We start from the raw sequence: 27,024 nt of genomic DNA, 5'->3' as shown, positions 1-27,024 counted from the left end.
GTCAAATTCTAGCGCAAATTACTTCAAACTTTTCAAACTTTTATTTCTTATAAGCATAAGGCCCAATATAGGGCAGCATTAGCATATACACAAAAAATATACAATATTACGTTCACGTGCTCACACATAGGGTACGACTATTTTATTTATTAGGTGTTTATTTATTTTTTATTTGTTATGTTTTAACAAATTAAGATAAGTTCTGGAAAAGGATATTGTAGTAATAGAGTACCGTACATGTAGAAGACAAATAAAAATATAAAAACAACAAAACAAAAAACAAAATGTATGTTTCGAACAATTTATAAAAGGGCAACAACTTTGGCTCACTAAAAAACAACAAAAAACTAATCTCCTCAATTTAGTTGAGTGTAACCAGACTTGATGCGGCATCATATTTGAGTACAGGAAATCCGATTTAGAAAAACGTGTTATTTTACGTGTGAATGAAAATTGATTGAACTACAAGGATTAACCGTTAAAGGATTAATCCGGTTAATCTTTAGAAGAGGTTAACAATAAGGTAAGTTTTCTTTTATATGTTTTCTTGTGTTTTTACCGCTATACTGTTCAGCAAATCAATTTCTAAATAGTTTGGCAGCCTGCCCATGAAGATTGCGTCACCATGTCTGATTACAATTGTTGACATGCCAAATAATTTTCATAATAATACAAAATTTAATTTGATTTCGATTTATTGTTTGTTTTTATTTTAAATATATATATAAATTTTGTATTATTATTATTATTATTATTATTATTATTATTATTATTGTAGTGCGAGTGCACTCTTTGACCTGTTTACACATGAAGTGGTGACGTAACTGGTGCGCGCGCATATCACGGGGAGTTCGAGATCAGCTGTAGAAGAAGCAAGATGTACTTTGATATACTGCTTAATAAAAGACCTCACGTGTGCTTTCCCTAAAGTTAATGGTAAGCTAGGTTTGGTCTAAGTAATAATAGGGAATACTTTAATGGTGGCAGCGGTGTTTTATTAAGCCGTTCCAGTGCAATTGTTGCTGAAATTCTGCAACTTTTGTTGGCAAATTTTCCTCGAGAATTTTCCCGCGTTTGAAGCCACATTTTTTCGTCAATTTTTGGCCATTGTTAATTTTCTTCTGGTCTTACCAGTTGATTATTTGATTCTACGTCGTAGTCTCCATGGACTGCCACTAGCCCGGCCCCTTCGTTTGCTTTTGTTTGTTTTTTGAGGCCTTTTCAGCGTCCTTAGCCACTTTTCGGACGGGAAGAGTAGCCGGACAGAAGACAAACAAGGTCGGTAGTTGTACAATCAAGTTAATCTTCTACTCAGGAGCATTTGATTTGTAAGCATGGCCAGTAATAAAGTGCTTGTAAACTTCTTGTCTGTTGAAGACTTGCAGACAATTCCAAATATTGGCCCAAGGTTAGCATCTACTATTGTGGATTTGCGTGAGCATTATGGCAATCTCACACTAGAAAGTTTGCAGACAATGCTTCGGCATAAACTGCCGGACACTGTCATGCAAGAGTTGGATTTCACCCCAAACAGAGACTTGGTCGGCAACACCTGCCCACCTCCTCTAGGTGTACAAACATCCCATACCACCCCTCTTGTTTCAAAGATTGAGACAGAGGTTGACGGGTTTGAGACCTTGGTTGCCTCTGCACAAAAGCAGTTGAATGACCGCATTGATCAACTTACATCAATGCTACCTAGTGTCCCACAGCACTATAAATCTGATCATGCATTGCCACGCCCCAGTGTTTACAATCAGACAAATGCCCCTGTTCCAATGGCCTACCACTATATGCCAACACCACAACAGCTGAAACCCCAGTACCCCGTTCAACAAAGGTTGGACCTGGGTAGACTGCGAGAAAGCGACAGTGACGAGGATGTCCAGTCAGCGTCTGGTATCCCTCGCTCATACAGTACCCGACAGAAAAAGGTACGTATGCATAAAAGCAGTCGGTTACCTCACTCCAAACTCCTGTCCCTTCACCGTCTTGATTCATCTACTGATGAGTCCGACACTAGACAAGCCCCAATGATAAAGAGTGAGCAAGTCAAGTTACACTCCTCCTTACCTGATAAGGACCATATTTCGCAAAAACATGCGGAATACCCCCAAGAGGTAGTACAGGTGTCCCCTCATGGCCACTCTATGCGCAAGGGTAGTCATGCATTGAAGGATATACCTAAATCTCTGGTATATGATGGTAAATCGAGCTGGCATTCATTTGAAATGAAGTTTCAGCAGTGTGCGCAATCATTTGGCTGGAGTACAGATGATTGTAAACTCTGCTTATTACATTGTTTGTCAGGGAAGGCACTCGACAAATGTGCTCGATTGCTTCAATGCAGTCCACAAATGCCTTACCGTTCTTTATTGAGCAAACTTAAGGAGCGGTTCGGCTCAGAGTTTCCCGCCTCTGCCCAAGCCAAGTTCGCTGACGCTTCCCAGGAAAAAGGTGAGTGTATGGAAGACTGGGCAGATAGGGTACAAGAGTTAGCGGCTGAAGCTTTCCGGTCACTGCCGGAGACCTTCACAAACCAGCAGGCGGTAGACCGCTTCTGTCAAGGCCTGCAAGATCGAGAAGCTGGTCATAGCACCTTCATGCGTAAGTATACAACCATCGAAGAGTCCATGAACAACATAAGGTTGTTTCAGCATTCCAAGAGTGCTATGAGTAAGAGTAAATCTATTCATACAGTAGTAGATTATGACGAGGATATAGCAAATGTTTACGCCGTTCAGAATCCTTCTGGACCTGCGTTAGACATGAGCGTTCTCAAGAGAGAACTACAGAGTCTGCGAGAAGAGGTGAAGCGGCTTGGAAAAGCTAGGCCCACTCAACCGCGTAGCAGACAGCAGCGTTTCAACCGTCCGCGAGGTACGTATGGCTGTTACATTTGTGATAGTAAGTCGCACTTGATCGCTGAATGTCCCCACAAGAAGGACTTTAAGGCGTTTGTTTTAAACGCAAAAGGGTCAGGATAGGGAGCCAATCCTTGACCCAAGAATACTCCGGCTCAAACCCAGAACAGCGAAACGAGGTATGTAGCAAACTTGTTTCTAATGAGACCGTACCATCCAATTCACTACCAGACGCCCCGTCTGCAGTCATTGTTTCATTAAATGAGACCACAAATGACATACAGTCAGAAGAACAAGGCGAAACACCTTCTCCTTGTTTGACACCAGGTACTCTGCCAGCTGATGGTACAGTACTTGCCCCTCCTGTCAAGGTTTGTTTGTTGAAATCCATATCAGCATTAGCAAAACCGGTATGCGAGTTTGTTCTGAATTGCGACGTGTCGGACAATGTTGTCAGTGCGAAGCTCTTGCAAATTCAGAATGGTACAGAACATGTCATTGCCTATGGCAGTTACATCCTAACGGAAGAAGAGCAGAAATACTGCACTACGAGAAAAGAGCTGTTAGCAGTTGTAAGATTCACTCGGCAGTATAGACATTATTTGCTTGGTAGACCTTTTAAGGTCCGGACCGACCACTCAAGTTTGACTTGGTTGTTAAATTACAAAGAACCGCAGGATCAGTTAGCTTGTTGGATTGAGGAATTGGCTCAGTTCAACATGGTCTTGGAGTGCCGATCAGGAAAGAAGTCACATCCTGGTCACTGCAATTCATATGTAGCTGGAGTTGCAGTTGGAGATCTTCCTTGCGGTGGTTGTAATTATTGTGTGAGGGCTGACAACCAATGTGGTTCATTTTCCCGGAAGGTAGATGTAGTTCCGATGACAGCGCAGAAGGCTGAGGTTGGGGAAGGTCGCGCCTTCGTGAACCCAGCATCCGGGAGCGTCTGTCAGGGAGTGGGGGCTACAGCCACATTGGGTAGTACACAACTGGCACATAGTATCTCGTGGCCGGAGGGCTCAATGATACAGAGTGAGATTGTGCACAGGGGATCAGCGAGTGCTCAATACATTACAGAGCAACAACACCATGTCTGTGACGACAGTGGCAAGCTGGTGGACAGAGTGGGCTCTCAGCAAATAGCTGTCTCTGAAGTAGCCGTTTCAACTGAGCCTGATACTCAGGCTTCTCCGACAACAGCAGAAAGCAGGACATGGGATCCAGGGGGGCATGAAGTATCAATGACAGCCAACGCTTATAGTCAGCGGCTGTAAGCAGTATCCTGAAATACAGGATTAGCTGCCTTCCTTTTCTTCTAGGTGGGAGGGGGAAGGTGAAGTAGATGGGTTTACAAAAGTTAAGCCCATAACACCTAGTTGCAGTTGGTTACTTCAAGTAGCCTCAACCAGAAGTGCTGGAAGAAAATATTTACTGATGTAGATATTTTGGTAGACGTCGGCAGCTCGTTCAACTTACTGGTTGGACCTAGCCCTAGCAGTGATCTTGTCAGATACTTATGACTTGATCAGCCTTCTACAGACCCCGGTGCCGTCCCAACAAAAGAAACAGGGGGAGAGTGTAGTGCGAGTGCACTCTTTGACCTGTTTACACATGAAGTGGTGACGTCACTGGTGCGCGCGCATATCACGGGGAGTTCGAGATCAGCTGTAGAAGAAGCAAGACGTACTTTGATATACTGCTTAATAAAAGACCTCACGTGTGCTTTCCCTAAAGTTAATGGTAAGCTAGGTTTGGTCTAAGTAATAATAGGGAATACTTTATTATTATTATATAAATATATATATATAATTTTTTTTTTTTAATATATCGAAATATATCTTAATTAACTTTATACCTGTACAATCATTAAACAGTTAGACACAACATATATCATCGTCACAGACGTTTCGATCATTAAATAATAACCAATTACATGTATCTACAATATCAAGTGCTGTATAACTACAAGTTATATATAAATAATTAACTTTATATACATGTACAATCATTAAACAGTTAGACATGGTGCAACATATATCATCGTCACAGAGGCTTTTGTCATAAAATAATTTTTATAACTTTATACATTACAAACATGGTAACAAATTATTTGACAAATACAATAGATGAATTGTATGGTTGCAAAACATACATATGACTATAAACAGTTCATATTTTTTTCTATTTTCAGGTTGCAGTTCTCACCTTGGGAGTATACATATATACATGTAAATACAAATCTTAAGGTGTGGACATGCCATTCATCAAACTCATAGGAGATTAAGAGAGCATCATAAAAGAACAACAAAAAACAATGGTATGATTGTATGCACAAGTAAGTTTACAATTCCATTTCGTATTTAACGTATACAGAGTAATTAGTCAATTTACTATTGTTTGTATTGTATTAGTTTGCTACAGAAAATTGCTACATTTCTTAATTCGGAATCATGTATTTTAAGCATCTGTATTAATTTAACAAAACTTGGTCTAGATAAATAATCTCTATGGATAAATTTCTTTCTCATTTGTTTAAATACAATGCATTCGAAAATAAAATGAAATTCATCTCCTAACTTGTTGCATATGTTACACTTTCTTTCGTATATTGGGATGTTATGCCACCTGCCCGTTTCAATTGGTAGACGGTGGTTTCTAGTGCGAAATGCCATAAATGATTTGCATAAGTGTGCTGGTAGTATATCTATATATTTTTCTCTATTAAATTCAGTTTTTAAATGTTTGTATATATTTGTGTTTGTTGATCTTTCAATGTCACTATACCAACGTTGGATAAATATGTCTTTGAATTTTTGTGCTGAAGATTTGATTAACCATTTACTGCTAATAAAGCTTTGGCTGTACCATATTCCTGAGTATCCACTATGACAAAGTATTGTTTTGATGTTTTCTATCCAGGGTATTTTTAAGTGATTTGTTGAATGATAGTGGTGCAAGACTTGGTAGAGTTTTGATGATAGTTTTGTGGTACTGTTATTGTTGATATTGTCCATGACTCGTGTCCAATATGATACCATTCTACTTTGAATATCAACTGTCAAAGGTGTTACACCTAATTCTCCGTATATCATGTATGATGGTGTGGATTTTTTCAGCGCAAATATGTATTTGTAAAATTTAAGCTGTACTCTCTCAATTATATCACAGTTTCCGATGCCCCATATTTCACTGCCATATAGGAGTATTGGTTTTATTGTTTTGTAGAAGAGTTCAATTTGTATATCATATGGTAACGAGTGTGTTTTGATTTTTCTAAGTAGGCCAAACATGGCTTTGGTTGCTTGGTCAGCAATATAGCGTTTTGTCTTAACAAAGCTTCCAGATCTGGTAAAATATAGTCCTAAATATTTATATTCATCAACAATTTCAACCACTTCTGGGCCTATCTTAAATGACAGATTTTTTTGTTTGTGTCCTTTCGAAATGATCATAATTTTTGTTTTATTTACATTTATATTTAATTTCCAATCCTTGCAATAGTCTTTAAAACTGTCGAGAGCATTTTGTAGGTCCGATTGATTATTATTGAATATGACAGTGTCGTCCGCATAAAGTAAGATAAATAGTTTCAAGTATATGTCTGCTCCATTATGTACTTGTATACCATTCACTCCTTTATTTTCAAGGAAGTTATGGAGATCATTCAGAAATATGCTGAATAGGAACGGTGATAAATTTTCACCCTGTCGTACTCCAACCATACAGTTAAAAAATGCTGATGAGCCTTCTGAAGTGATCATTTTTGACTTTATATTTTTGTACATACTACGAATAACAGTAAAGCATTTTCCATTTATGTTTTCATTTGCCATTTTTTGCCACAGTCCTATTCTCCACACAGAGTCGAATGCTTGTTTAAAATCAACATAGCAGCAGAATAATTTCTTCTTTTCTGCATGAACTAAATCAATGAGACTTTTGAGTATAAAAATGTTGTCTACTGTTGAAAAGTTCTTTCGAAATCCAGCCTGCGTTTCATGAATAGTGTTGTAATTTTCAGCGTATTTATTTAGTCTGTTGTTTATGAGGCATGTGAATAGTTTTCCAAATGAGCTTAATAATGAGATTGGTCGATAGTTTTCAGGTAGCTGTGGGTTTCCCTTATTTTTATATATTGGTTTTATTAGTCCTATTGTCCAGTTTTCGGGAACGATTCCTGTATCAAGTATAATGTTGAAAAGTTTTACATATATAGGGATCATGATGTCTAGTGAACATTTGATGTGTTCATTTACTATGTTATCAATGCCTGGGGCTTTACTATTCTTAAGTTGTCGGACCGTTTTTCGGATCTCATCCTCAGTGATGGGGTTGTTGATTTCATAATTGATGTTGTTGATATTGTTGTTGTTGTTGTTGTTTGTGATAGTGTCTTCTTCCGTAGTTTCATTTTCATTGTGTGTGTTTGTATAACTATCTGTTTCATTAAGTGTTTTGAAGAAATTGTAAAAACTATCTAAGGAAGCTGTTGGTGATTTGCCCTTGTTTCCACTGTTAAGTATTTTCCAATATTGTTTCGGATTTTTAGTTTTAAGTTGCCTCAATCTTTCTACCTTTGTTTCACTGTGTTTGTTTCTTGCTTTTCTGAGAGTGCATTTGTATTCCTTGCTTACTGATTTCAATAACTCCTTTAGTGCCTGTGTTTTGTATTTATTGTATGCTCTTTTTGTTTTGTGGTACTTATTTCTGGTATTTATACATGTTGAGTCAAACCATGGATTTCTATAGTTATATGTGTTTTCTTTAGCAATCTTAGTTTTCACTGTGCCAAATGTTACCTTGGAACAATCTGTATATAAATGTGCAATATCATCTGTGATGTTATTAACTGATGTCTGATCAATATTGTGTATAGTTCCTAAATTATCAAGTTTCATCTCCATTTCAGCTACTTTTGTCAGATCTATATTGTTGCTAAATAGTTCTGATTTTTCCTGGTCCCAGTATTTAATTTTAGTTGTTGAGTCTTTGTTGGCTTTCGTTTGTGTATCTGGGCTGTTGGTATATTTAGATTTAAGCTTAAGCTCTACTGGGCAGTGTACATCGGAAAGAAGGGAACAAAAATCTAGAATTTTGAGCTCTATAACATTTTGAAATACATCAGATGTAGATGTTACGGGAGACCACTCTCGACAGCAAATTCAGGTGTTCGGCAGTTTCCGTGGGTTAAACGGTGAGAGAGTCCAAACTTACCCGTCTACTTCCGTACTTGTGTTGTTTTCGTTGGAAATGATGATGCGGGAAGTTTTGTCTTCAAATGAGTTATGATCAACAAACGAATAGATCGTTCGATTGAAATTACAGAAACATACACTACTACTGACTGACAGGGATATATCCTGTCGGCAAAGGTAATTTTACAAGCTTGAAAAGCCTTTTCGATGCCTATTTCTTATTGACATTTTCTGTTTGCATGCGGAACACATTATAGAAAATAAAAAAAATATGATAGAAATCAATGTGTGACGTTTTATGAGTAGTACTACTCTTACCTTAGACTTAGTCAGTTCGTACCCTAGTCATCTCATATGCTGTTTGGTCAACTGGTTCTTGAAGTTGGATATGTGTGTTGATTATGCACCAGTCATTTGTAACCACGCCCCCCACCCCCATGGTCCGGGGAATAGCAGGGACTTTGACTTTCGGTCCAGCCATGCTCGGGCAAAGTCCTCACCCTGCAGGGACAAACTGCTCGTAAAACCCCCGCCAAATGCCCCCGCACCCAAGGGACCCTAGGAAAGGCCCATTACCCACTATATTTGGCACAAAACCACCGCAGTTACCCAGCACTGCGGGGCCACCTGGAAGGTAAAAACACGGCCCATTTCCCCGGCTATCCCCGGTATACCCACGGGCCTGGGGGCCCGTGGTTACAATTGACTGGTGCATTATTATGTAGTGTTAAATTATATACCCATGTACATGTTAAATAAACAATGCATCTCATACTATTAATTATAATTAAATTTGCTATTAGGAGCTGGTCATGGACCTTTGCCGTCCTTTATCCAGAGCCTTTGCCGTCCTTTATCCAGAGCCTTCCACAGCGATGGCAGATATATCGCTGCTTGGATCAACACTTGACCACGCCGTTGAGTCCAGGATCTCAGTGGCAGCCATGACAACATCAACAGAATGACATCTGCATACATTTTGCACCTCTTCCTTGTGTAAGAATAAACTTTCCAAGACCTCAGCATCAACATTATTTTCTGTATTTAAAACTAAAAATAATAATCTGTTTAAAACATATTAGTTTATAAATAATTATATACAGACAAAGTAAATTATATCATTTGTTTCATAAATGTGTTTTATTTTAAATGCTGTAAACGCCATAGCTTCATACCTGTAAAATTACTGTTTAATGATAGTCTGTGGCTATATGGGCAACATTTGATGTAACATCACTTAATGGAATTTTTTAACACAAAGTCATTGTGAATATGAACAGTTTTCAAATGAGTAAATTTAAATTGCAGGCTGTCAGATTGAAACATCTCTACTCTGACAGAATGAAGTAAATGAATCCCCAGGATTGTTCCTCAGGAAAATCTCTTCAACCGGCTGTTGACAGTTTGCATGCTCTTTGGATGGAATTACCTTAGCTTGGCTTGCAGAGAATCTGTTACTTAAAAAAACTGGGCTGCTTTGTGTTATTGATTTATTGACCTTAAATGTATTTTATATGTATTTTGCCACTATTGTAGAAAACAATGGGCATATACACTAGCATATGTTTGCAAACAGACACATTTTATTTTTGTAAATATCTTGAAAATACATTTGGTAGGTTGACCTCAGACCATGAAAGATTAATGGTAGGTTATCTTTGACCAGAACATGACCAGTATTGTTATTGAAATTTGTTGGTCAAAGGTGATGGTCATGGCAAACAGTGGTTATTCTGCACAATGATTCTTAAATTATTTGACCTTATACCATTGATATTTAGTGATTGATATATCAGTCCAACACATATGTAACAGGGTCCTGCTGAAATTCAGCAAGAGCTTATTAGCATTGCAAATCATTATTCGTGCATGTAACTGTTAATACTATTACGCTTTGTGTCAGAAACTTGACCATCACAAATTAGGGTCATTGTTGATCTTATCTTGTTTCATTATTTTGCATGTTTTGTCTCAGAAGCATTCTTCATTTAAGATTAAACAATAGAACAGATCTCAATTGTGTGAAAAACTGCTGAAAATTTTAATTTTCTTAAAGCGTCTATAAGTAACTTTTGTAGCCATAAAACATCAATTATCAATTCAAGGGGGTGAAAGCAAAAAGGTTCTATCTGCTTCTTTATTTAATGTCACTTGGAACCTTTTTGCATTCGCCCATGTTATTGGAAATTTAAGAAAAAACTCTGATCTTTTGAAAGCAGTCATATATATCACTGTTTTCTAGACATCTAGCAAAAAATACCTCATTCCAAGACAATTAAGATGTCAAATCAGTTGATCCGGCTGTGAAAGAGCAGCTTTAAACAAAGACTATATGATACGTTATGTTTCAGAGCCAATGTTTTTGTATAATTATATAAAAAGTTTTGCATTTACATGTTATTAAATCTGTGTAATTTATTCAACTTGCTTATTATGTCAATATTGTAAAAAGGTTATAAAATAGGCTAAATATGCACTATGCACATGAATTGTTTAAAATCACCCTGAGCCTCACTGCAAACATTTAAAACTGTATAATTTTCATCTCTGAGGGAGAGGCATGTGTCAAAAGGTTGCGCCCTTAATCATCCCCTCTTATATCAATTCCTGCTTGTATTTAATACCAGGAAATCACTGGTATAAATTAATAGTAAAACATTCTTTATGGTCAAAAGTCAATATTACAGTCATTGCTTTTTAACCAAATTATTTTAATAAATTTATGTAAGATCTTTGCACATACTGACAGATAATTGTCTTAATTAGTTAAATGAACAATAAAAGGTTAAAATGCAATCATATTTGACTGACTTTTAAAAAAGCCCAGTGTACAGCTAAGGCGAAATGTTTTTTTTGTTTGTTTCCACAAACCTGACTGATCACTATTTTTTCTGCTGGACCTACACTTTTTTGCTGTAGTGTGTATTTGTTTTCTTAATTTCCCCAAAAAACGTGTTTTTTAGTGAACATGTAAAATTTTTACCATGTTGACAAGCTTGACCATTTGAAGAATAAGGAGGCTGTTGGTGTCCAGTTCAAGGTTTGGGGCAAGTTGGCATTTTCACTTAAAACTCCAATACCTGTTACACAGTTGTTCAGGACCATCACACTACATGTACACCCTATAATCTTCAAAGATATCCCAGGTAGTCATGATCAACTCTTCAAAGATACCTCAGGTAGTCACGATCATCTCTATAGATACCCCAGGTAGTCATGATTACATTTTCATAGAAACCCCAGATAGTCATGATCACCTCTTCATAGATACCCCAGGTAGTCATGATCAGCTCTTCATAGATACCCCAGGTAGTCATGGTCACCTCTTCATAGATACCCCAGGTAGTCATGTTCACCTCTTCATAGATACCCCAGGTAGTCATGGTCACCTCTTCATAGATACCCCAGGTAGTCATGTTCACCTCTTCATAGATACCCCAGGTAGTCATGATCACCTCTTCATAGATACCCCAGGTAGTCATGTTCACCTCTTCATAGATACCCCAGGTAGTCATGATCAACTCTTTATAGATACCCCAGGTAGTCATGATCAACTCTTTATAGATACCCCAGGTAGTCATGATCAACTCTTCATAGATACCCCAGGTAGTCATGATCAACTCTTTATAGATACCCCAGGTAGTCATGTTCACCTCTTCATAGATACCCCAGGTAGTCATGGTCACCTCTTCATAGATACCCCAGGTAGTCATGGTCACCTCTTCATAGATACCCCAGGTAGTCATGTTCACCTCTTCATAGATACCCCAGGTAGTCATGATCAACTCTTTATAGATACCCCAGGTAGTCATTATCACCTCTTCATAGATACCCCAGGTAGTCATGATCAACTCTTTATAGATACCCCAGGTAGTCATGATCAACTCTTTATAGATACCCCAGGTAGTCATGATCAACTCTTTATAGATACCCCAGGTAGTCATGTTCACCTCTTCATAGATATCCCAGGTAGTCATGATCAACTCTTTATAGATACCCCAGGTAGTCATGGTCACCTCTTCATAGATATCCCAGGTAGTCATGATCAACTCTTTATAGATACCCCAGGTAGTCATCACCTCTTCATAGATACCCCAGGTAGCCATGATCAACTCTTTATAGATACCCCAGGTAGTCATGATCAACTCTTCATAGATATCCCAGGTAGTCATGATCAACTCTTTATAGATACCCCAGGTAGTCATCACCTCTTCATAGATACCCCAGGTAGTCATGATCAACTCTTCATAGATACCCCAGGTAGTCATGTTCACCTCTTCATAGATACCCCAGGTAGTCATGGTCACCTCTTCATAGATACCCCAGGTAGTCATGTTCACCTCTTCATAGATATCCCAGGTAGTCATTATCACCTCTTCATAGATATCCCAGGTAGTCATGGTCACCTCTCAAAGATACCCCAGGTAGTCATGGTCACCTCTTCATAGATACCCCAGGTAGTCATGGTCACCTCTTCATAGATACCCCAGGTAGTCATGTTCACCTCTTCATAGATACCCCAGGTAGTCATGGTCACCTCTTCATAGATACCCCAGGTAGTCATGTTCACCTCTTCATAGATACCCCAGGTAGTCATGGTCACCTCTTCATAGATACCCCAGGTAGTCATGTTCACCTCTTCATAGATACCCCAGGTAGTCATGTTCACCTCTCAAAGATACCCCAGGTAGTCATTATCACCTCTTCAAAGATATCCTTTTGTAACGATGCAGTTGTGCAAGCATACTTTAAGACTACGATCCAATAGGCTGGTCGAGGGGAGATCAATGTAAACTGTACATGAATGGTTTGTGTGGTAAGGAGCCCGCTTTTTCAAGGGAAAGTTCTGTGATTAGTTAAACAACAGGTCAAATTGCTGATGGTGTTAGCAAAAGTTAGTGTTTTTTCGATGTATGAAGTTGAATGATAAGCCATAGCTGTTAGACTTTAAAGGAAATTCACTTGGTAGTTTAAGCCTGAACAAACGCCAAGATCAATTAATGCTTCAGATCCTTGATCTAACGTGATTTGCAAACAGAAGTGTGTAATAGTTACGGTGTACTTTCAGAAGAAATAATTTGTGACAAAATTCACATTAGTTCCACTTTATGTTGATATTTCCATGCAGATAAGTAACCATACTTGTATGAAAAACTATTTCTTAATTTCACCAAGCATGGAAAACTACCTACAATGGAAGTGTTTTTTGTCACAGACTCAATCATGTCATCAAAAATCCACACAATTCTTTCATATTATTTCAATCTTCTCTTCAACTCTGGCCCATTTCAGATGAACTTTTTTCAAAGCACAGTAAAAAAGACCTTCATCATATAGTTTCTTGTAATTCCTCAGGTGAATCCAATTCTGTTTATCTAGTAGTTTCTTCATTTAATTTCAATATTCTCTTGAATTTTGGCCCATTTCCGATGAACATTTTTTTTTAAAGCACCGTAAAAAGACTTTCATCATATAGTTTCTTGTAATATCTCAGGTTAATCCAATTGTTGATCTAGTAGTTTTCTTCACATAATCCAACCTATTCTTGTAGATCTCTTTCTTAATCCAATGGTTTTCTGACGTTTTCTCTACATGTAATTCCATTTTTATGTTTTTTCACTTAATTCAAAGTTATCTGTTTCTTTACACAACCAGTTAAGACTTTCTTTCAAGTCTTTACTGATTCTAACCATATTTCTTACATAAATCCTGTGTATTATCTGTAGACTTCAAAATCAAGCAACATTATTTTAATTTCATAGTTTTTTCAACTGAATCAAACTTAACATAACTTTTGAATCCAATCTTAGGTCAATGATTTCAGGTATTCAGTTGATAAACTGCATTGTTTAAGATTTAGAACTTCACATCAGGTGTCATCACTATAACTATTCATATGAAGACATATACCAAGTTTTCTAGATGCAGTCCTTTAAAGTGAATCGCTTATGTTTTTGGACCAAAAATTAGTTTTCCCGGTATTGCATCTGAAAACACGTATTTTATCATTATTTTATGATATAAAAATTGCAGAAAAAAATACAGTGCTTAAAACAGTATTCCGGTTTTAGTGGGGTTCGAAACCACGCTGGTAAAACCAAGAAAACAGTAGAAAACAGCCGGCTAATCCACAAAACCACCAGGACTTTAACAAAAATGGTGGATATGTTGACCTGTTAAGGAAACATTCATAATATCATGTGATAACATGACTAATGCGTTTGATATTGTGTTCATCAAAATGATATTTGAGCAAATACATGTATCAACATTTGCTGAAGGTTCCAGCTTTTGGTAATTTTGTTTTAACACTCCTTATGATTTGCCACTCTTTATTTCGGAATTAATTAAAAAAAAAGTGCATTTAACAAATCATGAGCAGGTCACTTTAAAACATATCCCCTAGCAATGGTCACCAGTATAGAAATAGACGGTCAGTTGTCTAACAGCAGCACCTTAAAATGTGTATGTCAACTATGGACATCAGTAAAAATGGTCATATGTCATCTACAGTGCTTTAGAACGTGCCCCCCAGCTATGATCACCAGTATAGAGATTAGTGTTGTGTCGATGATTGATTATAATCGACAATTGATCAGAAAGACCTACGTCGGCAACAATCGATAGTGAAATTAGAACAATCGATTATGGAAACAAGGGACGTAGTCGCTACTGACTTATTTTCTTTTTCTGGTTAATTCTAGTTAATGTTGAAATGTAGAGGTGTTACTATATATGCTAATTTATTTAGTCAGATTCTAAACAAGGCAGTAAGTCACTACAGACCTTATTTCAAATTTTCTTTGTAATTTAACTACTAAAGGATTGGTTCTCAACTTCTCATGTTAATGGTTTAAAAGAGGTTTATAAGACATGTTACGGTTTACTTCATATCATGTAACAATTTAGTTTTCTCAGTTTTTTGAAAGAAAATTTCTTGCAAAACATAGAATATCCAATTGCTTGTTGTTATTCTTGTTACTGACTGAATAATAAAAATTATTATAAAATAAAATAATATTATGCACCAGTCAATTGTAACCCCCCCCCCGGTCCGGGGAATAGCGGGGACTTTGACTTTCGGTCCAGTTAACCCCGGCTAAAATCCCTGCCCTGCGGGTACGAACAGATGGTAAATTCCCTGACAAATGCCCCAGCATCCCAGGGACCCTAGGTAAGGCCCATTCCCGGTTATATTTAAAGCGAAGACAAATCTCCCGCATTCACCCGGCACTGTGGGGCCAACCGAAAGGTAAAAACAAGGCCCATTTCCCCGGTTATCCCCGGTATACCCCGGACCTGGGGGCCGTGGTTACATGCAATTGACTGGTGCATAACCTGTCAGTGTATCATGTATGGCTATGCTCTACTGAACAGATTATTTGCATCAATGGCTTAATTTGGTAATATTATACACCAGTCAATTGTAACCACGCCCCCCCCCCCCCCCCCCCAGGTCCGGGGAATAGCTGGGAGTTTGACTTTCGGTCCAGCAAAGTGAAACCTCGGGTAAAATCCCCGCCCTGCAGGGACAAACTGATGGTTAAACCCCGGACAAATGCCCCCGCACCCCAGAGACTCTATATAAGGCCCAATCTCCGCTAAATTTGACGCTATGACAAAACCACCGCGGTCACCCGGCCCTGCGGGGGCACCTGGAAAGTAAAAACACGGCACTTTTCCCTGGCTATCCCCGGACCTGGGGGGGGGGGGGGGGTCGTTGTTTCAATTGACTGGTGCATTAATAACAAATTTAATTACGAAAATATGTGATACCGTTTTTCCAAAATTCTTTGTACTCAGTCACAAACAGAACAATGTCTTGAATTTCCAACTCCTGTATTTTCTACCCTCATCACATGTGTAGTACACAGAAATCTTTGACGTAATTATGTAAACAAGCATCTGCCAAAATACACACTGTCGTTTACTTAAATCCACACTGTCTCTAGTTATTTACGAAAACTCTCAACTGTCCGAATTGGGGTCCTATTCCGAAATGTTCACAGTGTTTTATGATAGTGTTATTGATACTGAACATATTTCTCTTCCTGACTAGGTTTTAACATTATTGGCACAATTAAATTGCATGGATTTTTCCAAATGAGCTTACCTAAATACTGATTCTTGATTGTTTTCGGTTTGGTGTTTTCGGTTTGTTGTTTGGTTGTGGTCGAATCCGTCTGGCATTTGTTTTCTAAGACACCGTGCATGGTTCATCGATTTTACGGAAACTGCCGGAAATTCTGGTTCCCAGCGTTATATGAATTACATATTATACCGTCTCCGTGGCCTAGTGGTAAAGCGTCCGCCTACGGAGCGGGAGGTCGTGGGTTCGATCCCTTGCCGCGTCATACCAAAAGACGTTAAAAATTGGTACAAGTAGCTCCCTTGCCTGGCGCTTGGCATTTAAAGGGTAGTGCTTGGAAAAGTGGTGTACTCAGTACTGGTTCAACCCAGGAAAGTTGTACCCCGTGTATCGGTGCTTTACACCGAGCACGTAAAAGAACCAAGGAGTCTCTTCGAAAAAGAGCTAGGGTATCGCACCCGGACTTCCTTGTATCCCACCACTGTCTCTACAGCGTGCTGTCCCTTCAGCAAAAACAAAGGACCCCGTTGGAAACAAGTGCTTGCACTTTCACGGGTTATCCTTGACCGCAAGGTCAAAAGAAATACACATACACATATTACAAATGGTAAAGGCTCATTTGATTAACTTCATGTTGCTTAGTGCTTACTTAGTATTGTTTTCGCCTTGCATAACTTTCAATCATTTAATGCCTAAACTACTATTACTTGATATATATACGTATATTAACATCCAGCATATCAAAGAGCACAGCTACGCATGTGAAGATAGCAAAAGTAAGAATCCATTTGACAGATTTATGAATGAAACCTACAACAGGGACCTATATACAAAACAACAACAATGGGCAACAACTAAATGTTAACATGCATGTGTCAGTATTAAATAATGGAGGAACGATTTAATCAATTTCACAAAGTAAAACGTACAAAGCAATAAGAACTTGTTCGCATTAACATGAATGGATGCATTTGCCATTTACACGCAAGAATATGTGATTCACATACATCAAATAACACAAGGCAATATGCAATTGTCATTTAGCAGCATGCATGTCCTGGCGGATATTCCCTTCCATAGGGTCATATATATCATAAATTTATGTTTAAGATTTATTATATAACAGCAATACTTAGTTTGCGAAATATTTATAATAATATGCATTTAATTATACTTCTGAAATTAAGAAAAAAAGCAATTGATTTGTGTTAAACAAGCATATTTCACATAAATATAATAAAGATGAATTAGGCCACTCCTTTTTTATTTTTTGGTTTACAAGAATTTTTGGGAAAAATGTCCACCGGGCGGTCGAAAAAAAAAAAGGAAAAAAGTCACAAAACATAATCTTAAATGGTAAAAATCAGAGAACAACATAAAAACATTGAAAATTTATATCATTTACATGATATTTTAAATTTTTAAACTGCTAGTAATGCATGGTTTAATACACTCAAAGTTTCAAAGTTCTAATTAAACACACAGTTTAAATCTTACATACTGTGCATATAAAACATCAATGAAATTGACTATAAAACATGTTTACATGTATAAACTACACATTTTATCAAAGATACATTGAATATCACTCAGCAAGACATTTGTTAAGCTTCAATGGTATGTTAAAGCAAAAGTGAATGCAGAACACTAAACTGGACAATATTAAATTGAAAAAAGAGAAGGCAATTTTACGCATTAAAATACAAAAAAAATGCACTGTATTAAAACAATACATACTATATTCTAAACATTGTTTCAGTTATTTCAATATTGGAAAATGCCAATAAAGTGAAATAATTACCAATTTTGTAAATAAGGAAGTAACATTTTATGAAGACATTTGAGCTTTAACTTTGTGAAAGCAATTCCTGAAAAACTAAAAACCAAACTAGACCTAGATTTGAGTTTTAATAACCTTTACCATGGTGGGTCCTAGTTGTGTGTAACTCGATCCATGCTAAGTTCGGATATTTTCGGACCGGGATATTTACCATGGGATGTTCACCAAATCCATTTCAAATTCAAATCTTGCAGCAAATTACCACATCGGTACATAAAAATCACATAACAAAATAATAAATCTAGCATGTGACTTAACTTTATGTACCAATGATAGTAACAGAGAAATCCATAATTTTTATGTATCGGATATTTTCATCTTCTTCCAACTCCGCCATTTTGTGTATACACGAGTTCACAGGGCATCTATACTTCATGCTTGTTTATTTTTCATTTTAAAGAGTATTCCTTGGTTACAACAACACATCTCATTTATAGTGAAATATCAAGTTCATTACAAATTGAAATGGACTTATTCAAAATAGTTTTCCGTGTTATTTTATCTAAATGTTTTGCACACAACTCCTGGCATTAGTATTAAAATGTCATTGAGACATGTGTTCAACTCTTTCATTGTTTTTACTCTACTATTAACCCAAACATGAATAAACATGTAATCTAGAATAAACACAAGCTTTACATTGACTCAACAACAAGTATTGCCAAACCATTTTGTGATTTCAAATCCATAAACACCATCGACCGAACTTGTGAAACTAGGTCAACGGTGTCAACTTAGAAATTTTACTTTCGATTTCACCACTCACACTTAGTGCACTGTTATTTGATATTTAACCATAAAATGTTATAAAATGTTTTTCTCACACATAATTTTCAGATATTTGTGTCCACTAATTCGGTGGCAGCCGCTGACAATTTTATTTTTTATCTATAAACAACAATATTTTCATGACCTAAATTGGCGGGGAATAACAACAATCACGTGACAGTTATTGTTTGTGTCGGCTGTTAAATTTGCCAATGTTTAGTGCTATTGTTATTTTAACAACTCCTGCATATTTTAATTAATTATTTCATACAAAGAATGACTGCTATCGTCAATTCCGCCATTGCCATCGGCGCTGCCATAACAGTTGACTGGCTCACGTACATGCTATCACTATAAATTGGCAAATACGGCCACGGAACAACACACCAGTCGAGATCTACAGCATTCGTACTCTTATCTGTGCGTTTTTCTTTCGTTTTGCACCAAAATCAATACGGTCGGGAAAATAATTTTGAAAAAATAGTGAAATTCATTTTTTTTTGTACTTTTCGGAAAATTATACCCGCCGGTTTTGTAAACCAATTTATATAAAAGTAGTGGCCTTACAAGTACTAAGAAAAAGTATTGAGAAATCGTAATCTGTTCAACAATTCATGTACATGCACTGCTTATATTTCTAGACCAAGCTACCTGAACTTGCTCAAAAATGCAAAATGTTATTGTTTGAAATCAATTTGAATTTAGTCGGCAATTTTGATATAACTCCTTAATAAGCAACAAAGAACAAATAATTTTGACTAATAAGCTTGGTAATAAAAAATGCTAATTACATACATGAACACAATCTAGAAATATGCTTTGCCAGTAGAATTAAACTCCTTCTTTTTACAGGTAATAATCAATACAAAAAAGGTCAGAACGATACGACGCCAACGATGACACAGTCCGTTTAACAAGTTATTTCCACGATACTTTTCCTAACAACGAAATCAATAGAACACCAAACAAATACAGTGGTTTTAAGTATTTATAAAATCTTCTTGAAAAAAATGTTAAGTTTTTATTAATATGTGAGTTTTTGTTCACATCTAAGCATTGTGTGTATACTATGTGATAAATAACTTTACTAATGTTACGTCGGAAGGAAACTTACTTCGAATGATGATTTAAAACCCATCATGATATACGTTGGGAATTGTGGAAGTATGGCCTGATACGCCTACCTGGTTTGAAAATATAAAAGCAACGTCTCTCCAACTCTCTCTCTCTCTCTCTCACTGTCTCTCTGTCTCTCTCTCTCTCCCCCTCTCTCTCCCTCTCTCTCTCTCTCTCTCTCTCTCTCTCTCTCTCTCTCTCTCTCTCTCTACCCTCCCCCTCTCTATCTCTTTCTGTCTCTCTCTACCCCCCCTCTCTCTGTCTCTCTCTACCCTCCCCCTCTCTCTCTCTCTGTGTCTCTCTCTACCCTCCTCCTCTCTCTCACTCTCTCTTTCTCTCTCTACCCCCCCCTCTCTCTGTCTCTCTGTCTCTCTCTACCCTCCCCCTCTCTCTCTCACTCTCTCTGTCTCTCTCTACCCCCCCCCCCCCCCCCTCTCTCTCTCTCTCTCTCTCTCCCTTCCCCCCTCTCTCTCTCTCTCTCTCTACCCTCCCCCCCTCTCTCTCTCTCTCTCTCTCTCTCTCTCTCTCTCTCTCTCTCTCTCTCTCTCTCTCTCTCTCTCTCCCCTCCCCCCCTCTCTCTCTCTTTCTCTCGAGTTTTCCTGATCGTTCCAAGGCGGCTATCCCATCGGTGTAAGGTAATTTGAATCATTACGGGCTTTTATTGGCAAATCGGCATCTTGCCTTTGGCCATTTACATATGGCATAAATATCGATATGGCCAAGACACAAACGTACATGAACAAATATTACAAATATGAAATAAAAGGCATATGAAAATGTATATATACTGACAAACAATGTAGTTAATATAATTAACGAGTTATCAAACTATATCAGATTCTTTATTAATTATTGACATTACTATTATAATTATTAAAGTAGAATTTCGAAAAATAAGGAACAGCCAAAATTTCGAGTAAGGCTTAAAAAGAAATACATTTTGTTCGGGTTTCCCTACCCTACCTACGGATTAGGCGCCGACCCTACCGTTTTTATAGTCAGTTTGAAAAAATGAAAAACTAAAAAAAAATATTTTTTTTTAAATTGCTTTTCACTTTGTAGTTGAAAACATTAAATGCTTATACAGAAGATAACTTTAACACCATTATCCAATGATGAAAATGACATTCTTATATAAAGCCTAATAAAAAAAGCCTACCTACCCTACCTATTCTTTAAAAGGATGTAACCCTAACCAAACAATTTTTTTAGGCCCAATCATTAGTGGTCTGCTTGTGGTGTTTAAACGTCTCTTTATCAAGTTCATAGTCTTGCTTGGCTCTTGCAGTTTGCATCTAAACGGTGTTTTGTTTTGAATTAAGATTACCAAGCTTCTCTCATTATCATTCGGAACTCATCGGCCATTTTATCGTAAACGACCTCGGATGTATGCCAGTACGTCAGTAGAAGTAGTTCGTAAAGATTTAAATCATATTAGTAATTAAATGTAGTGTTTTAGCTCGTGTTTGTAGATCTAAGTTTTAATTAATTGAAAGTGAAGTGTATTTTTGCCAGCATAATTAAGATTCCATAAAGTTAAGGCCCGGTTACACCGCCCGAACTTTGTTGGAGCGTTCCTTGAACGGTAGGGAGAGGGGACCGAATTTCGACAACGCTCGTCACCGCGCACAAAATGGGAAAAAAATCGAAAACAAGGGCGTTGCCTTAGCGGTGCACCGCTGAAGCCGGCGTTGCTATAGCGTTGGCTTAACGGTAGCGAGCGGTATCGAGCGTTGGTTTATTCTGGTCCCGCTCCGACACCTCCATACCAACGCCAAACCAAAGTTCATCACCGCAATGGATCGCTGCTTCAACGCCCGACACCGTTCCAGCAATCCCGTGTCCGCTCGTGAAACGCTTACAACCGCTCCACCAAAGTTTGTGCAACGTTTAATCACCGCCCGGGCAAAGCTGGTGAAGCAGCGGTGGTCCACCGTTCAAGATTTCTGCGTTGGCCTAGCGGACCCAAGCGTCCACGAACTTGCGTCTAGCGGTGCCAAACTTTGACTGGGCGTTGTTTGAACGGTAGTGAACTTTGCCGGAGCGGAAAATTGCCCGCTCCTCACCGCTCGCAATATTTTGTGCAGCTCAAAACTTTCGGAGCGGTAGAAAGGACCATAAGCGGTGGCCGAGCGTATACGGCGTTGCCTTAACGGGGGCCAACTTCTGGTGAACGGTAACGAGCGGTGATGATTTTTTTTCACCGCTCCAGGAACGCTCCAGCAAAGTTCTTGGGTATGACCGGGCCTTTAAGTCATTATGTTTAACAGCTAAATTGAAATTTCTACGCGATGTATGTGCAGCGTAGTTAAAGTGTATATATTTCTGACATTGTAAACTGTCCATATACATCCTAAGTTTTGATTATTCGGGGTCAAGGTCAAAAATAATTGTTTGACCGATTTGATTAATTTGGTATAATAAATTATATTAGTATAAAACTTGCTGATATCATTTGTTATCAAAAAGTGTCTAAACAAAGCTATTTTACTGATGAGCAGGTGCAGTGATGTCTGATATCTCTTAATGTTAAAAATGCAACAATTTCATAGTGTCTGGATGACCCGAACATGATTAATAAATTTACTTCAAATAAGATCATGGTGTATGTCATCGTTGGATACCCCCAATACACACTTCGCTAGTATGAAGTGTAACGGAAAAAGTACCGTGGTTGCCGACGATGGGTGCATGAAAGAAACTCGGAAAATGATGGATACTTTTGTCTGTGATGCAAACCAATTAAGCTTTAAAATTAAAGTTAAACATATGCGTTATCGTATTAAAGAAAAACAACCAAATTAAATGCAAACTTTAGGTTCGGAAAAGGTCAGAATCATTTGTTCGATACCAGTACAAGACAGGGGACCTAGTGGGTCACAGGGGTCGGGCTATATTGTGAGGGTTGGTTTATTAGTTAAAGCTGCACTCTCACAGATTGAACATTTTGAGAACATTTTTTTGTCTTGGAACGAGCCAATATTTTGCGAAAATCCATCGAAACCAGTTACATAAGACTGCTGACGAAAAAAAGATCAAAAGTTCAAAAATTGATGTTTTATGCATTTTTCTTAACCGTTATAAACTGTTTTAGCCATAAAACATTAATTTTCGAGCAAAAAAATTGAAATGTGCGATCTGATCCTTTGTCAGCAATCTTATATCATTGGTTTGCAGATATTTACGCAAAATAGTTGTTCTTTCCAAGACAAAAAAAAAGTTGTAAAATGGTTAATCTTTGAAAATGCAATTTAAAGCTTTAAAATTAGAGTAAAAATATGAATAATCGTAAAGAAGAAACAAATAAATTACAAACTTTAGGTTCGGAAACGGTCAGAAGCGTTTGTTTGCTACCAGAACAAGACAGTGGACCTAGTGGGCCCTGGGGTCAGGTAATTTTGTGAGGGTTGGTTTATTAGTTAATTAGTTCCTCTTTAGAATTAAATGTTATGGTTGCATTTATTCACAGTCACGTATATGTGTTAAGTAATAGTTAGATAACATGAAGTGTATTCTCAATACTTAAGAATGTGCGGAGTGAGCACAGCGAACGAGTCCGTCTTAACCAATCAGAATTCACTTCATGATATCTAATGGACTAAGACTACAACGTCATTGGCTGATACATTCTCAACGCAAACTCGGATGCAGGGAATGTGTATCGGATAAATTGCAGTAGGGGACATTAAATTAAATACGCGCGAAGTTCAAATTCTTAATGATGAAGTCTACATCTTAATGGTTGCCTATTTACACTGGCACCGGATTTTCAAACTCAATTCTTCTTTTTTTAAATAAAAAAAAATCTTATAATTCCTTACTAAAAATTATAATACCGAATATGTGAAAATATATTGAATTATATTCACTTTGTACTGTATAATATACTAAACCGGATTTTCAAACTCAATCATTTTTTTTATTTTTAAAAAAAAATGATTGAGTTTGAAAATCGGGTGCCAGTGCCTATTTACAATCTTATTGGCTGAACATGTAGGTTGTATTCAGGCTAAGCGTAAATAAAAATTGATGATAAATTCGATAAAAAAAGTCAATAATCAACAAAAAGAAATAACTTCGACTTTACAGAATAAGAGTTCCTGCATGGTTATTTTTAAAAAGTTTAAAATCCTTGATGAGATGGTATTGTCATACAGTTGTAAATTTAACGGCATAAAGATACAATGGTTACCTATTGATCTTTGTTTTCAAAACATCTCACATAATAACAAAAAAACACAATTTCCTACTGTGTACGTTGAAATAATTAATTCATTCACAATTAATCAGATAAGCACAAAATTACTAGTAAGTGTTTTTAAGGCGTTCCAGTTATTGTAATTTCTTAATCATCTGTGAATTGCTTGATCTTCCTGTTTAATTTCAGACATATTCTTCATCACGATATATCCTGTTCCCATGGTATAAAACTTCCTTTTTATAATGTTTATCTTAATTAGTTTTTCAAAAATAGTACTTTGAGGAGTTCAAACCCGGACTTATTCAGAATACTCCATTTAGTAGCTATCCGGTCTGTCCTGGTTGTTTTCTTATACATCCTGTTATACTTGAAACTCAATTATTTTTCTCCTCGATACATAAAGGAAGACACTATAAGCAAAGTATTTACAAAGTTATTTGAGAAAAGCCCATGTAAACAAGAAACAAAACTGTTCAAAACATAAACAATATTTCATTTCTAATGCATGTAAGTACTATTAGAATACAACCTACATTTTCAGCCAATGAGATTGCAGATAGGCAAGCATTAATAATTAATTATTAAGAATTTCAACGTTCGCGCGTGTTTAAAGGTCCGCCCACTGCCAATCATCCGATACACACTCTCTGCGTCAGATTTTGCGTCGACAATGTACCAGCCAATGAGGTTGTATTCTGAGTCAGTGAGCGGACATGAAGTTAATTCTTAATAATTAAAGGCCTAGTTTTAGGAATGTTTGGCATGACAATACCCTGCTGTGCATCTCCTGCAAATTGCACTGATGTCACAGTAGGGGCCAATTGCTTATGTATATGTTTATTTGCTCAGGGCCAGTTAGGGTCCATTTCTATTATAAAACCTCCAAAACTGCACAGCAGGATACTCAGATCGCAGATATTATAAGAAAATAAAGCAATTAGATTAGGATCAATACACAGAGGTTGTTTACTATGCATGTTTTTTGTTGTTGTTGTTGTTTGTTTTTTTTTTGTTTTTTTTTTTTTTGGGGGGGGGGGGTGTCACTTATAGAAGGATTTAACTATGCCTACGCTCCCTTCGCCCATTCTTAATTATTAAGAACTCACTTCCCGTCATCTAACTACTACATTGATCATGAATTTAAGACATGTATGTGGCGATGTTTGTATAGGTGTCCGCCTCTAACCCAAGAGGTTGTGGGTGTAATCCCAACCAGGGGTACTTTCTCAAGGCCTCTCAAAATGGAAACCAGTACTCGTTTCTGCCCAGGAAACGGACTCATGAGTGATTCTATAAGCTATCAGCGTTTGTCACAAACGAGCTAAAAGCAATAAGTATCAACTAAGACGTATTTGTATCGTAGACGAATAAATGCGCGAAGAGCTACAGTTTTGCATACTTTTATATAAACTTATATGTTGCAATGGTTCGCAAGCGACATTTTATTCTACTAGTAAATGTAAAACCATTGTTTAGTACGACAGTTTATTAAAGTAACTCATCACAACTTTTATAAAGTACTTCCTGATTGTCGCCAATGCTACGGCGTATGATTCCTGTTAATAATTGTCATAACTGAGAAAATGGGTCCAGTTCATAATACCAGTTAAAATATTATATTCCTAATAGCTTAAGTACTTAAGACTTTATTTATAATACTTTCATTGTTTTGACACAATATTACTGTTTCTAATGCATGTTCTATTGCATAGTAATAGTTTTTATAAGCCCGTATATAGCAGTTTGAAATAAAGTTACCAAGACCTGCTTCGACCGAAAAAAACTAGAACTCTCGTCATGATATAAAGGCAACATATTTTGCACAATGTTCATGAAACTTGAAGAGAGTTTTTGCCTTTATTTTTGAACAACAATCAGCAGCCTTTTCTGTCGTCAATTCTAATTATATAACGAAGTCAAGTTGATGCTGATGACAAGTTGATGTTGATGACAAGTTGATGCTGATGAAAATGCTGATGGCAAGATGATGCTGATGACAAGTTGATGTTGATGACAAGTTGATGCTGATAAGAAGTTAATGCTGGTGACAAGTTGACGCTGATGACAAGTTGATGCTGATGGCAAGTTGATGCTGATGAAAATGCTGATGGCAAGATGATGCTGATGACAAGTTGATGCTGATGACAAGTTGATGCTGATGGCAAAGTTGATGCTGATGACAAGTTGATGTTGATGACAAATTGATGCTGATAAAAAGTTAATACTGATGACAGGTTGACGCTGATGACAAGTTGATTCTGATGACAAGTTGATGCTGATGAAAATGCTGATGGCAAGATGATGCTGATGACAAGTTGATGCTGATGACAAGTTGATGCTGATGACAAGTTAATGCTGATGACAAGTTGATGCTGATGACAAGTTGATGCTGATGGCAAGTTGATGCTGATGGCAAAGTTGATGCTGATGACAAGTTGATGCTGATGGCAAGTTGATGCTTATGACAAGTTGATGCTGATGACAAGTTGATGCTGATGGCAAGTTGATGCTGATGACAAGTTGATGCTGTTGGCAAGTTGATGCTGATGACAAGTTGATGCTGATGGCAAGTTGATTCTGATGACAAGATGCTGATGACAAGTTGATGCTGATGGCAAGATGATGCTGATGACAAGTTGATGCTGATGGCAAGTTGATGCTGATGGTAAGTTGATGCTGATGACAAGTTGATGCTGATGGCAAGTTGATGCTGATGACAAGTTGATGCTGATGACAAGTTGATGCTGATGACAAGTTGATGCTGAAGGTAAATTGATGCTGATGGCAAGTTGATGTTGATGGCAAGTTGATGTTGATGACAAGTTGATGCTGATGGCAAGTTGATGCTGATGACAAGTTGATGCTGATGACAAATTAATGCTGATGGAAAGTTGATGCTGATGACAAGTTGATGCTGATGGCAAGTTGATGCTGGTGGCAAGTTGATGCTG

The 27,024-nt window shown here is 37.4% G+C and overlaps 1 protein-coding gene across 11 annotated transcripts in view; it reads left to right on the top strand.

The window, feature by feature from the left end:
• Window positions 1–397: 397 nt before the first annotated feature.
• Window positions 398–27,024, top strand: part of LOC128240680 (uncharacterized) — a 45,303-nt gene continuing 18,676 nt past the window's right edge. The window contains exons 1-5 of one of the 11 annotated variants that reach the window (XR_008262278.1): window positions 398–523; window positions 779–936; window positions 5,056–8,236; window positions 8,863–9,055; window positions 9,368–10,477. Coding sequence is in view for 10 of the 11 variants with exons in the window: in XM_052957388.1 (XP_052813348.1) it covers window positions 1,335–2,987 (1,653 nt within the window). In the remaining variant the exon portion in view is untranslated. Of the gene's footprint in view, window positions 524–778; window positions 9,056–9,367; window positions 10,478–27,024 lie in introns of those variants that run through there. The other 10 variants (XM_052957388.1, XM_052957392.1, XM_052957390.1 and 7 more) reach the window with 10 other exon arrangements.

This window comes from Mya arenaria, chromosome 7, assembly GCF_026914265.1.
Source record: "Mya arenaria isolate MELC-2E11 chromosome 7, ASM2691426v1".
NCBI classification, from domain to species: Eukaryota; Metazoa; Mollusca; class Bivalvia; order Myida; family Myidae; genus Mya; species Mya arenaria.
The sequence above is the reverse complement of the archived record's forward strand: the minus strand, read 5'-3'. Positions and strand labels throughout refer to the sequence as shown.